At 38.3% G+C, this 21182-nt stretch overlaps 1 protein-coding gene across 2 annotated transcripts in view; it reads right to left on the bottom strand.

The window, feature by feature from the left end:
• The window catches only part of LOC104587869 (alpha amino-terminal protein methyltransferase), a 45933-nt gene that overhangs the window by 12711 nt on the left and 12040 nt on the right, over window positions 1-21182 (bottom strand). For both annotated transcript variants that reach the window (XM_010245623.3, XM_010245624.3), the window contains exons 4-6: window positions 11823-11942; window positions 3992-4093; window positions 2998-3052 (exon numbers count right to left, since the gene is read on the bottom strand). In XM_010245623.3, the coding sequence (XP_010243925.1) occupies window positions 2998-3052; window positions 3992-4093; window positions 11823-11942 (277 nt within the window). The remainder of the gene's footprint in view (window positions 1-2997; window positions 3053-3991; window positions 4094-11822; window positions 11943-21182) is intronic.

Below are 21182 nucleotides of genomic sequence, written 5' to 3'. Positions count from 1 at the left end.
CCGTAGAACATACTATTTGGAAATGTTGAGTTCAATTTGCATTATCTCATAAAAAATAATTTTCAACCTCAAAATAATAATGAAACAATACAAATAAAAAATAAAAAATTAATAATTAATAATTAAAAATTACTAATTAATAAATGAAACGATTAAAATTAAAAAAAAATAATTAATGACTATAAAATATTAAAATAATTAAAAATTTACAAAAATAAAAATTAAAATAATTTTTAAAAATTAATGAAATAATTAAAAATTACTAGTTAATAAAAATAATTAATAATTAATAAATAACATAAGTAAAATTAATAAAAAATATTAAAATAATTAATAATTATTATTATTATTATTATTATTATTATTACTCACCAAACCGCTGCTGCTGCAAGTTGCAGCGGCGGTGGCAGGAGGACAGGGGGAGAGAGAGAGAGAGAGAGAGAGAGAGCGAGAGAGCGAGAGAGAATCGTCGCTGCAACTACCACTACAAGTTGCAGTGGTGGTGGCGAGAAGATAGGAGAGAGAGAGAGAGAGAGAACCGCAGCTGCTTGTTCAGGTCACAGAGAGGGTTCAAAGAGAGCTTGACGGAGGTGGAGCTTGTTCAAGTCACAGAGAGGGTTCGAATGACCTAATTTTCGAGTTATATGAGGGACAAAGCATGTCATTAAAATTTCTTTGAGGATACTAATCTCTTTTACTTGCCAATTAAGGAAACAATTGAGAGGCTCATATCCTTCTATTAATAAAATATCCGAATTTTCTTTTCATACTGCATTCTAATGTGTGAGACCCTTATTCTATTGTGACTGAAGGTGGATATCGGTATTTTATTAGTTCCATTGATGATTACTCACGCTAGACATGGATATATATCTGCTCCGATCTCATGATGAAGTTCCTGAAATCGTAAAGAACTTTCATCATATGGTGTATACTCAATTCCATGTCGATACTTAAGTTATCCGCTCAAATAATGCAAAAGAATACTTTACTAAGGATGTCAATACCTATCTTCTAGATAATGGTATACTATGTCAAGGCCCTTTTCCTAAAACACTACAACAAAATGATGTTGCTGAGAGAGAACAAGCATTTATTGAAAGTTACTTGTGGTTTGCTTCTCAAGATGAACGTTACAAAGCAGTTGTGGGCTGATGTAGTTCTCACTACAACTGAAATAATTAATTGTATACCATTGAGACCGTTGCTCTGTTAGGCCCCACATTAGCTGCTTTTCCCTTCATCTCCTTCCTTTTCCATTCCTCCCTGTGTGTTTGGTTGTCAATGTTTTGTGTAGAATCTTTCTCCCTCATATAGTAAGTTGGACCCTCATGTCATTCCATGTGTGTATTTTGGCTCCCTTTCAGTCATAAGGGGTATAAGTGTTTTGACCCTGTGTCTCACAAAGTTTACATCTCTATTGATGTTTTGTTTTTTGAATCACGTCCTTTCTTTACTGTCTCACCTCAGGGGAGAGTTGTGGTGAGGTGAGACATTCTTTCTCTTCTCAGTCCTAGCCTCAACTGTCTCAGCAATAATCTCTGCCACCTTTGCTGCTTTGTCATACTTTCTCTCATCATACTTGGCAGCATAAAAAAGGTCCTTTGTCATAGCAACCATTGAATATGGGTGTAGAACCAGCAGTAAGTGCAGCCATTGCCATTAAACTCTCATGAGGCAGATCCATGAGCCAATCATCCTTCAGGTACCTCTGAACCTTCTTGTGATATTGACATTCCCATTGCTCTTCATGTAAAACAGTGGATTTATACAAGTATATAAACCTGGCTGACCTGACATAAATTTGAGCCAGATGGAACTGGTTCAAACTAGTTATTCACTTAATTGAAACTTATTTGCAATCAAGTACTAGATTTTTTTGGAATAATGACTAAAGGGAAAAATAGGCAAAGACAATATATAGGAAGATTTTGGAAAGTGGGAGGTCCAAAACATTATAAATAGTGCCCCATACCCATTTGGGGGCCATTATTAGGAAGGACCTTTATCAAACCCATTAACGGCACATCCATCAAACCCATTAACAACATATCCATCGAAGTTAGATGAGGGAATATGATTTATCAAGTAGCATGCAATAAGATCAACACTTTGAAAGGACATAGGAACCAATATTTGGATAAGAGAAGTTCTAGTAACTTCCAAATGGTGTCTAATTTTCCTCTCAGTAATTCCATACTAACACATAAAGTTTGGTGTTGTATACTGTGCTCGGTAAAGAAGTTAGAAAAAAGGAAGGTGATAGATATTCTTTTGCATTATGAGACTTAAGTGCACATAAGTAGAACCAAATTGAGTCTATTTTCATGAAAAATGATTTAAAGGTGGGGCACAAAGAAGTTTTACCAAGTGAAGATCTGATGCGGAATTATAGATGTGGCTATAACTTATAGATGCAGATCTTGAGGTCTTGTGTAAGCAAGGGCCAAATTATAGGTTAAACAGGCCCAAATTGACTTCTAAAAGCTGGTTGAGAAGACTTGACAAATGTGCCTTTAGACATTTCTTTTCTACCTTTTAGGTTTCCTCCATCATCATGCCTTGTCCCAATTATATGGAGTTGGCTACAATAATCATTTTTTGCCATTCTGTTCTGTTTAGTGCACTTTGGATTTCCTCCATTAAAGAAAACTCTTTGAGTAGATGAAGAGCAATTATTATGTTCATTTCATGAAAGTTGTAAAGAAATTACTAATGTGAAGCTTGGCTAAAGCAGAATGGGGAGGACAGACTTATGCACTTCTAAGTGTTATAGCTCAAAAGTGTTCTCAAGGTAGAAGCTTAAATTAATAGTTTTTGCAACGAAGGAGTCATGATATTTTTTCTTTAACACCCAAACATTTAAAGCATGCCCTGAAATTAACATTTACGACAACCAATGGTTTTAAATGCAAGTCTCTACAAGCTGTTTCCCTTATTTTGAGATCAACTGGCTTTACTGGAGATATAAAAACAACTTTGTTTGCTAAGTCTTACCAGATTTTGCAACATTCTCCTTCACGACAAAGAATCCATCAGGTTTGAGGCCAGCCTGCAACATTCTCAGAAAATGGACTGCTGATTAAAATATTGAATCCATATACAATATTTGCTTCCGTGCAAGTAGATGGACTATTTAAAGGGTGGAAAGCATCCTAAATTACAACCATTCTGTGGAGAATGAAATGAGAAGTAGGGACTGCACAGAAATAAAATAAATACGAAATTGAACTTAAAAAAAAAAGAAAAGGAGTCATACAATGACACTATAGTACTTCTTTTATCTATCCAGCAACAACCAAACTTTGGTAGACTAAAATTAAATATTTTCCATTTTCTATCATGCAACTGTCAAACCCTTGTGTTACACTAATCAATAGAACTCTCTAGAAGAAAACTTTAGCTTAGGCTTTGAATTAATCAGACAGTTCCAGCAACACAACAGACTGGGACAGTCAAAACTAAAATTCTATCTATACCTCAGGTCAGAGCCATTAAATAGTTGGCCAACTTTGTTAACCACATATGGCAAAGACACAGCTGGATATGCTATCAGATACAAAATTTACACTAAAATTTTAGGTATCCAACACAATATAGCAACCTTGTACAGGTCCAGGTATCATAATACACAACTATTCAGAATATGCAAGACAGAACAACCTCCTGGACAGAGTTCTGACCAGTGTAATCCTCCTTTACATTGTTATTCATCTTACTGGTGCATCTTCTATTAAACACAATGGAATTTAATAACTAGTTCCCAGACAGCAAATATTCTAGCATCAGTTCAAAAAGAAGGCAACTATAAAAGTAAAAATCCAAGGAAAATATATAGCCATCAAGAACAGTAAGCATATACCCATGCATAGAACAATGAACACCAACATGTGGCATTCAATGATAACTTCTTACACTTTCTGTTAGCCTGTGTGCCTTATATAGGTGGTACTACTGCAAGAAAGTAAATGCTAGTTTTTAAGCAATTTACCATCGCTCGCTTAAAGAATGATACGAAGTCATCATCTGAAAGCTGCCCAATACACCACTGGACCCATATAACATCATATCTTCCTGCTTCTGGCGTGAATTCCTACAATATCATGGAATAAGAAACAATCAAGACATACCAATCATGTGTAACTGAAAAATTACTTGAGTACTTGGTCCTCGGTCATGCACTTGGTACATGCAGGACTAGAGAGTTTCATTCAATGGGCTCCACCAAGGATATACTCAGGGTAAAAAATTTAATGATTATGCTAGGGAATGGGTTAGCAGGGCTGAGATGTATGTGGGTGATGAAAATCAAGGATAGGAAGTTTTTAAATAGTTATTCTATAACTCAGCTTGTTTCTTGCTTTTTCTTATTGTTTTTTATTAGGGTGTGCCACCAAGGGCAAGTATGCAATTTCTGCCTTTTCTTTTTAATCTCATTATTATAAATAGAGAGCTAGGGTGCTGCCAGCCTAAGTTTTGGCTCCCAAACAGCCTTTCTTCTCCTTCTCTTCTCTCCTTTCTAGAAGAAAACATAGTACTATATACTTTGTGTCGGCAAATTAAGAAAGATAGGATTTGCGGCAAATTAAGAAAGATATGATTTGATTGATTAAGAGATTTCGATAAATTTAGGAAAGATTAGATTTGAAAAAATTTAGGAAAGTCATATCCTAGGATTAAGGGAAAGATTTAGTCAATCCCTGATTGAGAGAGATTCTAGGGGCTTGTCTTTCCTATCTTTTCTTATTTAAGTTGTATGCTCAATATGTTTTATGATCAACAAAGAAAATTTTCCTCTTCTCTCCCTCTATATTTCGCAACATGGTATCAGAGCTTTAGGGTTCGATCATGAATTTTAAGGCCGCCATAGTTGGCTCTGGTTCAGCATCTTCGGATGCTACTAGTGGTGTGACGTCTTCGGAGGGAGGTATTCAATCAACGGTTATTTCTCTTTCTGAGAATTCCCTTCAAATTACCATTCACAAATTGAATGGAAAAAATTATCTTGAGTGGTCTCAGTCCGTGCGGTTGGTGATCAACGGCAAAGGGAAACTCGGTTATTTGAACGACGAAGTGAAACCGCCAGCCAGTGATGATCCAAAGTGCAGGCAGTGGCGTTCTGAAAATTCGATGGTTACCGCCTAGTTGATCAACTCTATGTATCCGGTGGTTGGAAAACCATTCATGTTCCTACCGACGGCTCGCGATGTGTGGGAAGCTGTTAGGGAAACCTATTCAGATTTGGACAATCATTCACAACTATTCAAACTGAATACCCAAATGTGGAAGATGCAGCAAGGTGAACGTGAAGTAACAGCTTATTATAATGAGATGATGGCTGTTTGGCAGGAGTTGGATTTATTTGAAGAAGAAGAATGGGAAAGTCCGAGTGACGGTGCTCGGTACAAAAAGAAGATAGAAAGAGGCCGGGTTTTTGTCTTCTTGGCTGGTTTGAACAAAAAACTCGATGAGGTTCGGGGACGTATCTTAGGGCGAAAGCCCTTGCCTACTATAAGAGAGGTTTTTTCAGAAGTGCGTAGAGAAGAAGCACGGCGGCAAGTGATGTTGAAGAATGTTAGTGAAACAAAAACAGAGAATGAAGGGTCCGCTCTTGTGGCCCGAGGTGCAGACTTAGACGAAGATAAACGAGGAGGAAAGCCGAGGCCTTGGTGTGATCATTGTAGAAAGCCATGGCATACTCGGGAAACCTGCTGGAAGTTGCACAGGAAACCGGCGGGTTGGAAGAAAAAATCAGGCAGTGACAACAAGTCAGGGGGAGATGTCCGCGCACTTTAAGTAAGCAATCGGATCCAGGGCAACAATCATCCTCAGAGTCTCTTCCTTTCACAAAGGAACAAATAGAGCACTTATATAAAATGTTTCAATCTCAATCGTTAAGAAATTCTAACCCATCCTGTTCTCTAGCTCAGTCAAGTAATTTTTTCACTGCAGCCATTGCTTGTACCAAATTTAATGGCTCCTGGATATTGGATTCAGGTGCCACTGATCATATGACCGGCACCTTGCAATTCTTTTCTTCATATATACCCTGTGCAAGGAATCAAAAGGTTAAGATTGCAGATGGTTCCTTTGCTACTGTTGTTGGGAAAGGAACTGTATCTATTTCTCCTTCTCTAAACCTCAAAGATGTTCTGCATGTTCCTAACCTATCATACAATCTCTTATCTGTCAGCAAACTAACCCTTGATCATAATTGTCGAGTTAATTTTTGGTCTTTTGGTTGTGAATTTCAGGATTTAACCTCGGGGAAGATGATTGGGGGTGCTAAACAGGATGGTGGTCTCTACCTCTTTAATAAAGGATCGACCTTTGGAAGGCAAGACCGACAGACTTGTTTCAGTTCTATCTCTGTTTCTAGTGACAATGAAGTTTTGTTATGGCATTATCGATTAGGACATCCTAGCTTTCAATATTTAAAGCATCTATTTCCCAAGTTATTCATGAATAAAAATCATTTAGTTTTCAAGTGTGAATCTTGTGAATTAGCAAAACATCATCGTGCTGTTTTTCAGTCTCAACCATATAAAAAATCAAAACCATTTACCATGATTCACAGTGATGTTTGGGGTCCTTCTAGAGTAACAACTCTTTCTGGAAAACGTTGGTTCATTACTTTTATTGATGATCATACTAGGGTCACTTGGGTTTTTCAGTCTCAACCGTATAAAAAATCAAAACCATTTACCATGATTAACAGTGGTGTTTGGGGTCCTTCTAGAGTAACAACTCTTTCTAGAAAACGTTGGTTCATTACTTTTATTGATGATCATACTAGGGTCACATGGGTTTTCCTTTTAAAAGAGAAATTTGATGCTGAAACTGTGTTAAAAAATTTGTATAACATGGTTCAAACACAATTTCAGACTCAAATTAAAATTTTTCGAAGTGATAATGGAAAGAAATTTTTTAACAATGTGTTAGGGAATTTTTTTGCTGAGAAAGGAATTGTACACCAAAGTTCGTGTAATAATACACCTCAACAAAATGGGGTGGCTAAAAGGAAAAACAAACATCTCCTTGAAGTTGTTAGAGCTATAAGTTTTAAAACTAAGGTTCCTAAGTATCTTTGGGGAGAAGCCGTTTTAACAACCACTTATTTGATTAACAGACTGCCTACACGAATTTTGGATTTTAAAACACCCATACAGGTCTTCATTGACTGTTTTCCAAACTCTCGGCTAGTGACAAACATTCTCTTAAAAATTTTTTAAAGTGTGGCCTTTGTTCATAACCATGATCCTAAACTTCAAAACTTGATCCAAAAGCACATAAATGTATTTTTGTAGGCTATCCCACTAATCAGAGAGGTTACAAATGCTTTGATCCAGTTTTGAAAAGGATGCTTGTGACTATGGACGTCACATTCTTTGAAGGAACCTCGTACTACAGCAACTCCCATCTTCAGGGGGAGAGCAACACTAGTGAAGATGGTTCTGATTTAATGTTTGAATTTGTTGTCCATAATGATGTTCCTCACAACCAGTCACCGAAAGAAAGTGAGGCAGAAAAATACAAAATTAGTGGAAACAAATGAATTAAATATTGAAAATGAACAACCTTTGGTGATGCCATCTCAAAATGAAAAAGCTGAAACAACAGAGATGCGTGCGAAACAGTATAAAGGCCTTGTATATTCAAGGGAATATCTAGCACAGAAAAGGAGAGGCACTATTCTACAGCATCAACAAGAATCTGATCTGAGGTTGGATCATGAAAAATTCATGATAATTCTCCAAAAATTCCTGAAAATATTCCTCCAAGTAATTCTAATTCTTCCAGTCAGCTTGATCTTTCCATTGCTCTTAGGAAAGGTGTTAGGTCTTGTACAAAACATCCTCTGTCAAATTTTGTATCTTACAAAAATATTTCATCTTCATATTGTGCCTTTATTTCACAAGTGTCTAGTGTATCCATTCCTAACAGTATCCAGGAGGCTCTAAATGTTCCTGAGTGGAAAGAAGTTGTTTTTGAGGAGATGAGAGCTTTGGAAAAGAATGCTACTTGGGAGAAAGTGGATCTGCCATATGGAAAGACAGTTGTTGGTTGTAAATGGGTGTTCACTCTGAAGTACAACTCAGATGGATCCTTGGAGAGATACAAGGCTCACCTAGTAGCTAAAGGCTTTACTCAGACATATGGAGTGGATTACTCTGAGACCTTTTCTCTAGTGGCGAAGCTAAATAAAGTTCGAATACTCTTATCTGTTGCAGCTAATCTTGACTGGCCACTGAATCAGCTGGATGTGAAGAATGCCTTTTTGAATGGAGACTTGGAAGAAGAAGTATATATAGAGCCTCTACCTGGTTTCACTGAGAAGTTTGGAACTAAGGTATGCAATCTAAAAAAGTCTCTATATAGACTTAAACAGTCTCCCAGAGCTTGGTTTGAAAGATTCACGAGGTTCCTCAAAAGTCAAGGATATAGTCAAGAACAACCTGATCATACTCTTTTCACAAAAAGATCCACCAAAGACAAGGTTTCGGTTCTGATTGTCTATGTTGATGACATAATCTTGACTGGAGATGATATTGAAGAGATGAGCAGACTAAAGCAGAGCTTAGCCAAGGAATTCGAGATTAAAGACTTGGGCCAAGTAAGGTACTTTCTTGGAATGGAAGTGGCAAGATCAAAGAAGGGCAATGTGGTTTCACAACAAAAATATATTCTAGATCTCTTGAAAGAAACTGGAATGAGTGGATGCAAACCTTCAGACACTCCGACAGAAGTTAATGCTAAACTTGGAGAAGTTACAGATGGGGTTCTAGTAGATACGGGTAGATACCAAAGGCTGGTAGGACGATTGGTTTACTTATCACATACATGTCCTGATATTGCCTTCGCTGTGAGCATGGTGAGTCAATTTATGCACTCCCGGTACGAAGAACATCTTGAAGTTGTGTATCGAATTCTTAAGCATCTAAAAGGCACACCAGGAAAATGACTCTTCTTCAAGAAAAATGAGAAGAGAGGGGTTGAGGTGTATACAGATGCGGACTGGGTAGGATCGATCACAGATAGAAGGTCAACTTCGGGGTACTGCACATTTCTTTGGGGCAATTTAGTTACTTGGAGAAGCAAGAAGCAAAGTGCAGTTGCTAGAAGTAGTGCTGAGGCTGAATTCAGATCAATGACTCAAGGTGTGTGTGAGGTTCTTTGGCTAAAGAGGGTGCTGATCTTAAGAGACCAGTGAGTTTTTCTATGAAACTGTATTGTGATAACAAGACAGCTATCAGCATTGCTCATAATCCGGTTCTACATGACAGGACTAAACATGTTGATATAAAGGAGAAGCTTGAAGAAGGAATAATCTGCACTCCGTTTGTACCAACCACGCAGCAAGTTACAGATGTTTTGATTAAGGGCTTGTTGAGACAGCCATTTGAACTTTAAGTTAGCAAGTTGGGCATGATAGATATCTTTGCACCAACTTGAGGGGGAGTGTCGGAAAATTAAGAAAGATATGATTTGTGGCAAATTAAGAAAGATATGATTTGATTGATTAAGAGATTTGAATAAATTTAGGAAAGATTAGATTTGAATAAATTTAGGAAAGTCATATCCTAGGATTAAGGGAAAGATTTAGTCAATCCCTGATTGAGAGAGATTCTGGGGGTTTGTCTTTCCTATCTTTTCTTATTTAAGTTGTATGCTCAATATGTTTTTGATCAACAAAGAAAATTTTCCTCTTCTCTCCCTCTATATTTCGCAACACTTTGTACTATTTATCATGAGATCTAATAAAATTCTTCTGATCAATCATTAAAAAACGATATGGGATGGTTGAACACAGCAAATTGATCTATCCTTTTTATTGGAGTATGGTTTCATTTCTAATTCATTGAAGCATTTGAAAAGAAAGAAGCATGTTTGAAGGAAAAGGCACTCTAGTAGAGGATTAGTGCCTGATAATTGTGTGCTGATTGTGGATTGACTGTTCATCCATCCTGAACACTTTTTTCATATGATGAAGCATGGCGCGAGGTGCTTCACTAGCCTAAGGCACAAGGATTAAGGTGTTCAGTGCAAGCCTGCCTAGTATGAATATATTTCATGAATAAATAAATGAGTAGTTACCTCCTTTATTTGATTTAAACATGCACAGTTTTTATTCCTGTAATTTACAGTTTTTAGTACTTGATAATTATTGCTTTATTTTTAGCATCTTTTGGATACCATCCCTTAAATGTGAATAAATAGATAAACTTTATTCACAATTCATGTTTAATTAGTTTTTGTATGGTTCTAGGGGCAAAGATGCAATTTTACAGTCCCATAGAATTAATATGTAATTATGACAAGCATCAGTAGAGCAATATGTTATCATCTATCCAAGTGCTAACACTTTTTTGAAAAAGTAAGATCCTAGTACTAATAAAATTAAAGGAATATAATTACAAAAGATGAAAAGGAGAAAAGAAAAGGTATATAATTTCTTAGTTTCCTTTCCTTTTCTCCATTGTTATCACTGAATCACTCTCCCCTCTCTGTTCAACACCCTTTTACAAAAGATGAAAATAGTAAAAATCTGTCTCATTTTTCTGATAATTCTCTGTGTGTGTGTATGTCTCACTACATTCAATTTCTTTTTCTTTTCAATTTCATATCTTTCATAAAGAAGGGCAGTATTGGCAGTGTGTATACTTCAGGGTTGGAGCATCTCTGATGTGTATTCTTCATATATGCTTTGAGCTACAAAGCATTCATTTGGCACAACGTAAGCACATGCTGCACTTTGTAACATTTTGAGGAAATCTCATCTCAATGCACACATCAAGGTGTATGCATCATATGCATCCAAGAACACTAATCTGGAATTTGAATAGCTTTATTGAGGGTCACTTTATCTTTGTAAAGGTGGATTTTGATTTTCTTTTTCTGTTTCTATTTAATTTGTAAACGTTGATATTCAAGGTGAAACCTCTTAATGTAGTTACTTTTCATTTTAATTGTGATTGGCCATGTCTTTCTATTAGTTTGTGTTTTGTCTTGTTTCTACCTTATTCATTTGTTTGATTCTTTTATTTCAGTTGTGTGGAACAGGGTTATTTGAGTCTTTTAATGTTTTAACTTAAGTAGGGGTGGTTTAGTCAGTCTATGTACTCTTTACTAAACAGGGTTACTCTTGTAATTTTGTCCTTAAATCATATATAAGTATAAATACCTGCTGACCAACTGGGAGACTAATCTTTTCTACCAATTGGCAGCTAGGATTTTCTTCTCAAACCCTTGCTGTGCACCCATCTTTCTCTCCTGTTCTGCTATCTTCTGATATAGTAAGCAGAGTGAGGATTGAACATTGAGATCATTTCTTTCTCAAAAGAAAAAAAAAAATCAGATCATTTTTGGGGTCGAAATGGTTCACAAGACCCAGTTTTTGTCATCCTCTAATTTGCTGTTTTAAAAAAGCTATTGACTCAGTCAATGAACCATTGACCCAGACAATTGACTGCTGACCCATCTGACCAGTTCAATGGATTATTGATCTTTTCAAATTTTTGAAAATTTTATAATAATGATATCACGAATTGACCTCTTGACCCAAATGGTTGAATTGCTGACCCATTGACCGGAGAGAAAAGCAGTTCAACCTCTATGCTGGGATTTAAAATATTGGGCACCATCAGTCAGTTTTATGACAGATAAAATAATGCTGCATTTTGTAAAACATCGAGGAATTCTTGGTAATCATCTTATATTAATTACATATTCGCTTCCTGCATGTGTGCTCATGGCACTTCTTTTGAGGTGTCCATGACTGCCTTTTGGAAGGGGGAGCATGATTGAACTTGCATAGTGTTTACCTGAAGTGGAAGTAGATAAAAATTTACTGCCTTGTGCATATCTGAAATTGTACTGTTCTCAGGAACCAAGCTTTCACGGGCAGCCTCCAGAAAATGTGATACTGGCTCAACAAGATCAACCTAATTCCAGACATTGCAAATTAACAATAAAGCAGACAAAATGTAAACAGTAACAATTTATTTTATATTGTGTGGAGAAACATAGCAGGTCGAGAGGATCATTAGAATTTTAAGTGTTATTTGAGATGATAAGGCATTTAACTTGATAAAAAAAATAATGTATTCTTTAGTTTTCCTAGAAAGCCAAAGATCACCTCAATGCCTTTTTTTAGATTCTTTATCATTATTTTTGGGACAAAATTTATTGACAGTTGACAGTTAATGCTGTAAAACAGTATGTTTAATCAAAGTAAAAACAGTAGAAAACAGATCTAAAACACCAATGAAGAAGAAGAGAGAAGAAGAAAAGAAGGTTTTGGAAGAAGAGATTGTAGCTTTCTCCCAGCCACTTTCTCTCTTTTATTCAATCTATCATAAAATAAAGTGGAGATTACATCAATGCACCTAGTAGGGTGGCTGTTAATAAGAATGAGAGAAACAAAGAAATAAAAACAACAAAAGGGGCCTGAGGCCCATAATAACTAAAGCCCACAAAGAATAAAAACATTGTAGTCCAATATCTCAACATTGAAAAATAAAAACACAATAAGTGATCATTGTAGTCCAACAACAATATTTAATTGCCAATGTAGCAAACTTCTGATCCAATGGAAAGGTAAGACATGGAAGCTCTCTCCTTATGTATCTGATTTTTCCTTCACAATAAGTGGAAGCCTTTTGCTAATATGCTCAGTTCATTTCAAACAACACTCTTTCCAATGTTCTACTTATTAAAATACTTAATATTTTTAACAAATCAATGCATTTAATAAATTTATTTTTATGCTTACTACTTTTTCTCATGAATAACAGTACTGAGTTTTATTAATCAGAAATAAAATGTGAATACAGCAAAGCTGAAAACCCAAATAGAAGGCGCCTCAGCAAACCTCCATACAAAGAAAATACATTAGCTCCTATCCAGCTTGGCCCCAATTTAACTGATCCCTTACTTCCCCTTGATTTGCTAATTCATTGTTATGGGCCCGAGAATAGGATCTCGTCACGGGTCGGTCCACGGGGAAAACCTCCTGTTTTCCCTTGTTCCACCCTACTCTTGATGAACCTATCTTGGCGCCCTAATGGTGATTTGTCCAAGAGATTACCCAACTCTCCTTGCTCTCTTTCTTGACTGAAATTTTCGATGCCTTCATTCAATAATAGTGGCTCCTTAAATAGGAGATTACAAGAGTCCTGCTCTTAGGGAGACTCCTTGCTGAATAGGGAGACCTCCAGCTCTATCTTGATAAGATAAGATAAGTCTCTCTTAATCCTAATCTAATAAGATAAGATAAGATAAGATAAGTCTCTCTTAATCCTAATCTAATAAGATAAGATAAGTCTCTCTTAATCCTAATCTAATAAGATAAGATAATCTAATCTACTAACTTAATAAGATAAGATGAGAATAACAAGATAGTCTAATCTAATTTGCCGAACGGATAAGACTAATGCTGCCGAATTGGATAGGATGAGAACACCGGATCATTGCTGCTGCTGCTCCCAATACGCGTCCACATCATTACTCCCCTCCTGGACTACGAGCTTGTCCTGCTCGAATTTAGGATGGGTGTCTTGAAACATAGTCAAAGGAATCCCGGATAGGTGGAATGACTTTGCCCTCCTGGATCGGGTTCCAATGAAGAGGGTTCATCCTCATCTTCCTCTTGTTCTACCAAGAGGCAGAAAAGTCTCTTGCACTTGTGCCCTGCAGGGTAGAGTTCATCACAATTAAAACATTGTCCCCTTGCCCTGCGTTCCGCCATCTCAGCCCTGGACAAGTGCTTAATAGGGGGTGCAACGACGCTGATCCCCACACTGGATACTGATCTGGAATTGTTGCTCGTCTGTGGCTTCCGTTCTTGGCTGGCTGCTGAATATGGAGCCATTCCGAGTGGTTCCGGGGATGCCCATGCTGATGGAGGCCGCCCCATACTGACGGTTCTGCGGCTGAGTTGTAGCTTGCGTTCGAAAGCACGAGCTATATTCATGGCTGTGACCAGGTTAGGGGGGTGTTGCATCTCCACATCCACCCTCAAGGGTTCTGCTAACCCTGGGGTGAACATGTCTACCTGCTGGTCCGGTCATACCGAAGCTGCTCTGGCAAGGAGGGTCTGGAATTGGTGCTGGTATTCAGCCACCGTTCCCGTCTGTTTGAGGTTGATCAGTTTACCTAAGGGGTTGCTTGTCAGTGGGGGCCCAAACCTAAGAAAGCAGTAGGATTTCAACTGGGTCCAACTGAGTCCAGGTTCTTCCTGTTCCAATCGATAGAACCAGAGTTGCGCTTCCTCCGTTAGGTGAAAGGCGGCTAGGCTTACCTTGTCTCAGTCGTCTGTCCGTTGATTGCAAAAAAACTGCTCGCACCGGTACAGCCAACCCAAGGGATCTCCGTTGCCGTTGTACGACGGAAATTCCAACCTGTTGTACTTGGGAATGACCGCGGCCCCTTGGTTGACGATCTGCTGCTCGCCGGAAGACTCCGACAGATCCGGTCGGCGGCCACTAGTGGCTGCCGCCCCTTCTATGTTCCTCTCCTTGCTAGAATGGAATAACTCCATCAGACGCCGTAGCTCCCTGACTTCATCCTTGATTTCCCGTACTTCCAAGCTGGTCTCCACAAGCCGGTGCTCGAGTTCATGGACCCTGGGCGGCAGCTGCTCCAGATCACCCATGACGCCTTGCTCTGATACCAAATTGTTATGGGCCCGAGAATAGGATCTCGTCACGGGTCGGTCCACGGGGAAAACCTCCTGTTTTCCCTTGTTCCTCCCTGCTCTTGATGAACCTATCTTGGCGCCTTAATGGTGATTTGTCCAATAGATCACCTAACTCTCCTTGCTCTCTTTCTTGACTGAAATTTTCGATGCCTTCATTCAATAATAGTGGCTCCTTAAATAGAAGATTACAAGAGTCCTGCTCTTAGGGAGACTCCTTGCTGAATAGGGAGACCTCCAGCTCTATCTTGATAAGATAAGACTGATAAGATAAGATAAGTATCTCTTAATCCTAATCTAATATGATAGGATAAGATAAGATAAGTCTCCCTTAATCCTAATCTAATAAGATAAGATAAGATAAGATAAGTCTCTCTTAATCCTAATCTAATAAGATAAGATAATCTAATCTACTAACTTAATAAGATAAGATAAGAATAACAAGATAGTCTAATCTAATCTGCCGAATGGATAAGACTGTTGCTGCCGAATTGGATAGGATGAAAACACCGGATAATTGCTGCTGCTGCTCCCAATACGCGTCCACATCATTCATCTGTCAGTCCACTGGCAACCCTTAGCATGTTTTTATTTCAATTTCAATTACTTTTCAAATAGTATACTGATTTCTTGGTGATGGTAAATTCACATTGCAACCGGGTTTGCATTTTGTGTCTCTTTATCCTCAAGAATGTTTAAAAAGTGATTCAAATATAAGTTCTATTACTTTGATTCAGAAGAAAGATGGAGCAGTGAAGTTAAAAGGGTTCAGGCCAATAAGTCTAATTTGCAGCCCTTACAAGCTCTTGGCCAAGGTGTTATCCAGGAGGTTGAGAGGTGTAATTCATGGGGAGGCATAGTTGTCAAGGCGATGCCTAGGCAACAAGGCGCCCTTTGAGGCTCGCCTCGCCTAATCGCCTAGCAGTTTTCTACTTCCTACTATAAAATACTACCTTATTCATTCTTTTTTGAGATTATAATTAACACTATTAAACTAAAATAATCATTTTGTGTGTTTATATACTAATTTCTTTTTATTATTTTCTTATTTATTAGGGTTTAATCAACACAAACATTGCTAAATGCTGTATTGAACCCTCAAAGACTTAAAACCTGAACCAATAAGTAAGGAAGAACTTAAAATTTTATCAAATCAGCACAATTTCCTCTTCCATATATTCTTCTTCTTCTTCTTCTTCTTCTTCTTCTTCTTCTTCTTCTTCTACCAATAAGGGTTCAGCCCCTATATTTTTGGAATTTTATTTTCCTTCTTCCTTTTCTTCTCATGAATATGTTGATTTTCTATACTTTAATATGAAATTTATACTTTTCTTATGAAAATCATGAATAATTATTAAAGAAATATGGTTATGGTACACCTAGGGAACTACCCTAGGATCTATATTTTTAACATAAAAAATCCATCGCCTAGGCAACGCCTAGGCGACTAGGCGACAAGGCGCCCCCCAGTCGCCTAGCCTCGCCTTGGCACCTTGAAAACTATGTGAGGTGGTGGGAGAAACTCAAATAGGCTCTGTGGAAGGCAGGCAGATTTTGGATGGGGTATTGATGGCTGGTGAATGTATTGACTCTAGGCTAAGGAGTGGGAGACCAGAGTAGATGTGCAAAATTGATATTGTGAAAGCTTATGACCATGTGGAATGGGGTTTCCTGGAAGAGTTGCAAAGCATAATGAGGTTCAGGGAGAGGTGGAGGGGCTGGATGTATGCCTGTGTTTCATCTGTTTCCTTCTCTTTGCTGATTAATGGAGTCTCATTGGAGTTCTTTCAGGCCTCTAGGGGATTTTGGCAGGGGGACCCAGTTTCCCCATTGTTGTTTGTTCTAGTTATGGAAGTGCTGAATTTGCTTTTGGTTAAGGCTACTTAGTTGGGTTGGATTGAAGGCTTCAAAGTGGGCTTAGAGGGACCTTGCATTTCTCATCTCCAGTATGCTGATGACACTCTCATCTTTCCGGATGCTTTAGTGGAACAAGTGTTAAATCTAAGGTCCATTTTGGCTAACTTTGAATGTTCAAAGGGTTGAAAGTTAATTTATCTAAGAGCATGATAAATGGGATGGGGGAGGTAGGAAGGGAGGATCTGGATCAATTTGTTGTCATGTTTGAATGCTAAACTGGGGAGCTAGCTTTCCTTTATTTAGATTTGCCAGTGGGGTCTAAAGCCTCTAAAACTGGGATTTGCAGACCAATAATTGCGAGTGTGGAGAAGAGGTTAGAGAGCTGGAACGCAAAGTACCTGTCTTTGGTGGGTAGAAATTAAAAGTAATATTATTTCTCCTATCAAGCTCTTTCAAACCACAGAATTCTTTAATCATCTTTGGAAAGTCTTCTTCCAGAAAGCTCCAACCAGCCTTAATAAGATTGAAATTAAACCCATCCAGCCCTGGGGCTTTATCCCCATCTATCTTCTTCAAGGCTTCCCTTATTTCCTCGATCTCAATCTCCCTCTCCAACTAATTTGCAGAAAAACTGCCTAGTTTCCTAGGCTCCAATGTCCTAGGCCCACCCAACTCTAGCACTTCTCTCTATACAGACCCTTGTAAAATTCCTCAACCTTCCTTTGTATCTCATCCCAAGTATCCACCAAATCCTCCCCCACCAGAATTCTTGTAATGAGGTTTCTCCTCCTAGCACTCGCAAAAGCATGGAAATATGCTGAATTTTGTCCCCTTCTTTTAGCCAAATAGCCCTTGATTTCTGCCTCCAGCTTATTTCTTCTCTTAAAATAATCCTTTTCAACTCTCTTTTCAATCCATCCCTTTCCAGTTGGTCCTCCCTCATCAGCCACTCTTCTTCTTCCACCCTATCAAGCCTAGCAATCCTTTCCAACCCCTTTTTCCTGCTCTCTACCAAGTGGGCCCCACTCATTCAAATCCCCTCCACCTTTCCCCACCACCTATGTCTGTACAGCTTTAACTCTGAAATGAATTCTTGATTTTCCTTCTCCTTAATTTCATCCCTTCTCCACCCCCATCTCATCATCTTCTTCTTCCTTTGTTCATATGTTCAACTTTCCACCCTCTTCTCTAAACTCTATAGAACCAGCTTCACTTTCTCCAAATTTTACTGGTATTTTACAAATAAAGCCCTTGTCCCTCCAAATTTTCAGCCAATTTGACTGAAAGTCCATGTTGGCTTTGTTCAAACTGTCGCTACCAAGTGGGCCCCACTCATTCGAATCCCCTCCACCTTTCCCCACCACCTATGTCTGTACATCTTTAACTCTGAAATGAATCTCTTGATTTTCCTTCTCCTTAATTTCATCCCTTCTCCACCCCCATCTCATCATCTTCTTCCTTTGTTCATATGTTCAACTTTCCACCCTCTTCTCTAAACTCTATAGAACCAGCTTCACTTTCTCCTTCCTCCTCTCCCTCAACCACTTCTTTCTTTTTGCTCCCCTGAACAAGGCTCAACATCGTGCCATAAGAACCCTTTCATCATGAGCCTTAGCTCATAAAGTTCCCTTGCAAACTTTAAACTCATTTTGTTTGGAACATCTGAAATCCTCTTTTCACCAATAGACTAGCCCTGTCTAGAGTGTCCCAAATCCATGGCCTTAGAGAACAAGGAGATGGGGTGAGGGTTTCACCCTCCTGTGCTGGTTTCACTAGGAGAGAATGGCAAGTACGATATCATATCATGTGACTCTTTTCTCTGCTTTGATATATTTGGTAAGGAATCCAATGCTGTGAGTTTGACGATGAAGAGTATACTTGGTGTTTTAAAAGCACAAGGCGCAGAGGTCAATTTGCACCTGAGGCGCAAGGCACAAGGTGAGGCGCACGCCTTTTTGAAGCAAGGCACAAAAATTTAAAAAAAAAAAGCTAAAAATAAAAAAAATGTCAGAAAATTCAAAAAAAGCCAAAAAATAAAAAAATATATAAAACATAATATTAATAAAAAATATAAACTAAAATTTTAAAGTAATGTTTAAAAAACCTATAATCTAAAATTAAAATACATAAACATAGGATGTAAAGCATATTCAAATGAGAATTTAAAAATAAAATCAAACATATAAAACATTTTCAAGCATGTAAAACCTCTAATCTCTTTTTTCACTCAATTGCAATACTTCACATAGCTAATGTAATGTAAAACATATTACATTCCTGATTCTACGAGCCACCTTTGAGCCATGCCCCTCAAAGCAAGACCAAACAAGTTCACGTTAGGTCTTAAATTCTTAGTTTTCACACAAAAAAATAATGATTTTATAGTTTTAATTGCTTTTTAAGAAGACATTTTATTAGGATGAATGAATGAACAACAACATTAACAAATTGGGGTCTCTTGGAGCTTCGGTGAGCGAGCAAAAAAAGCAAAAAAGCGCCAAATTTTCAAAAGGCAGACGCCTTTGGAAAGGGCTGCGCCTAGGACCTAGGCGAGGCGCATACCCTGAAATGCGCCTCGCCTGTGCCTAGTATGCGCCTCGCCTGTGCGCCTAGGCATGCCTTTTAAATCACTGAGTATACTAATTGGGCCGATTGGGTTTTGAGCAGCCCTATTTTCTACAAGTTTTTGTAATCCATTGGTTTGTTGGTTGCCATGGATTGCTTTAGGTGGATGGCCAATAGGAGGGGGCTGGAATACACGGAGCCCCTCTTTGCTCATTTGAGTCCAAGGACCCACACTTTTCTTAGAGATTTTGGGGATTTTGGTATCTCCTTGGAAGATGTTCCTTCACTCCTTGCACTGAACTCCAAGGGGGACTTTCACTCCATTGCAATTGGCTAATGTAGGGTGTCAACCCCAAGAGTTAGTTCCAGTATTCGAGGAGATGCAAGGGGTGATCAGCGCATTCCGTCTTTCTTTCACCAATACAGGTGTGCGGGGAAAGCTTCCCTTCAACAAATGGTCTAAATTTTGGTACAGCATAGAGAAGGGAGAAACTTGTATTAGGAATGATGGGGGACAGAAACATTTAGTGGCCTTCATCTTGTATTTCCTATGTCGTTTTCTATTAGATGGAAAGCCTGACTTCGGTGTGAGGGAGACCCTGCTACTAATGGCGGTTCTAATGGTGGTCGGGTACAAGCTTACATATTTGTCCATGTTTTTAGGGTACCTCTATGATCAGTCCAATGCAACCATCCATCAGATATTGGACCCTAACATGAAGAGGGTGAATTGTTAGATTTTCATGCCTTTTATTTTTCATACAGTTCTATAAGAGATCATTGGATTTCGTGATCCCACACGTTGTGGTGCCCTTCACTGTCAGGATTGCAGGTCAAGAAGAGGAAGGGGAAAGGCAAGTTAAGTTCAAGGTGAGCAGGAGTACTTTGGCTGATCCAACTGAGATTTTCAGCAGCTGGCCAAGAATTCAAGGTGGAATCAAAGTTAAGATCCTATGGACATGTATTCCTTTTGCTGTATGCTGGGAAATATGAAGGAAAGAAACAGAAGGTGCTTTGAGGGGAAAGAAAAAAGAATGGAAGAATTGGTAGCTGTTATTAGTTCAACAGTTATTGGCTGGGTGCAATTGCTTCCAGAGTTTCAAGGACTGCGGAAAAGAGACTTTGGAAGTTGTTCTTTGTTTTGTGGCTTTTATTGATGTACTCAAGAGGGGTGACATCTTGTCACCTAGTTATGTTGTAATGTTTTTCCCTTTTAGCAATAAAATTTTTTTATTTATCTTCTAAAAAAAGATAAGTTCTTACCTTGTCACGGAAAGCGCTGAATAAACTGCAGTGTGGATAAGAAAGAAATTCACCATGGCGGCGATAGAGACATTTATACGTACTACAGATTTCTTTGAATAGCGCCCATATGCATTCGATGTGGATAACGTACGTGATGTATGTATTGGTGTAATGACCAAAGAAGAGGAGATGAGAAAAAGAGTTTTTTGTTGGTTATGAAGACAGACATGCACGAAAGGCTGAATATGCCTGCTGGTGTGGTGCGATGGACATTCTTGACAACAACAGCGCACCAAAGAAAGTGGTGTAATCTTGCTTGGGCACAGTCTATAAGAATTTATGTCTATAGTAGAGGAAAACTCGGGTATCTCATAGGTAGTAAAGTGAAACCCGAAGAGACAGACCCTGAATTTGAGAAATGGATGTAGGAGAACTATATAATCATTGGATGGTTGGTCAATTCTATGCAACTTCATAAAGTCAGCATTACCTCTGGATGTCCTTGGCCAAACAGATATGGGACAGTGTTACTGAGACCTATTCACAGAAGTTGAATATAGCCAAAGTCTACAAGTTGAAAAGTGACGTGAAAAACTTAAGACAGGGGGAGAAGAGTGTAGCAATCTACTATTATATACTAAAATCCCTATGGCAAGAAATTGATGTTACGGAGACAGTTGTATGGGAGAGTAAGAATGATGCTGAAATGTATAGGAAGTTGGTGGAGAGAAATAGAGTGTTTGAATTTCTTACTGGACTCAACCCTGAGTTTGACATCATTAGGCAAAATATCCTGGCCAAAGATGAGGTAACTCTTTCC

Source organism: Nelumbo nucifera, chromosome 7 (assembly GCF_055504915.1).
Source record: "Nelumbo nucifera cultivar China Antique chromosome 7, China Antique-T2T, whole genome shotgun sequence".
NCBI lineage: Eukaryota > Viridiplantae > Streptophyta > Magnoliopsida > Proteales > Nelumbonaceae > Nelumbo > Nelumbo nucifera.
Note: the sequence above shows the minus strand (reverse complement) of the source record. Positions and strands in the feature narration are given on the sequence as shown.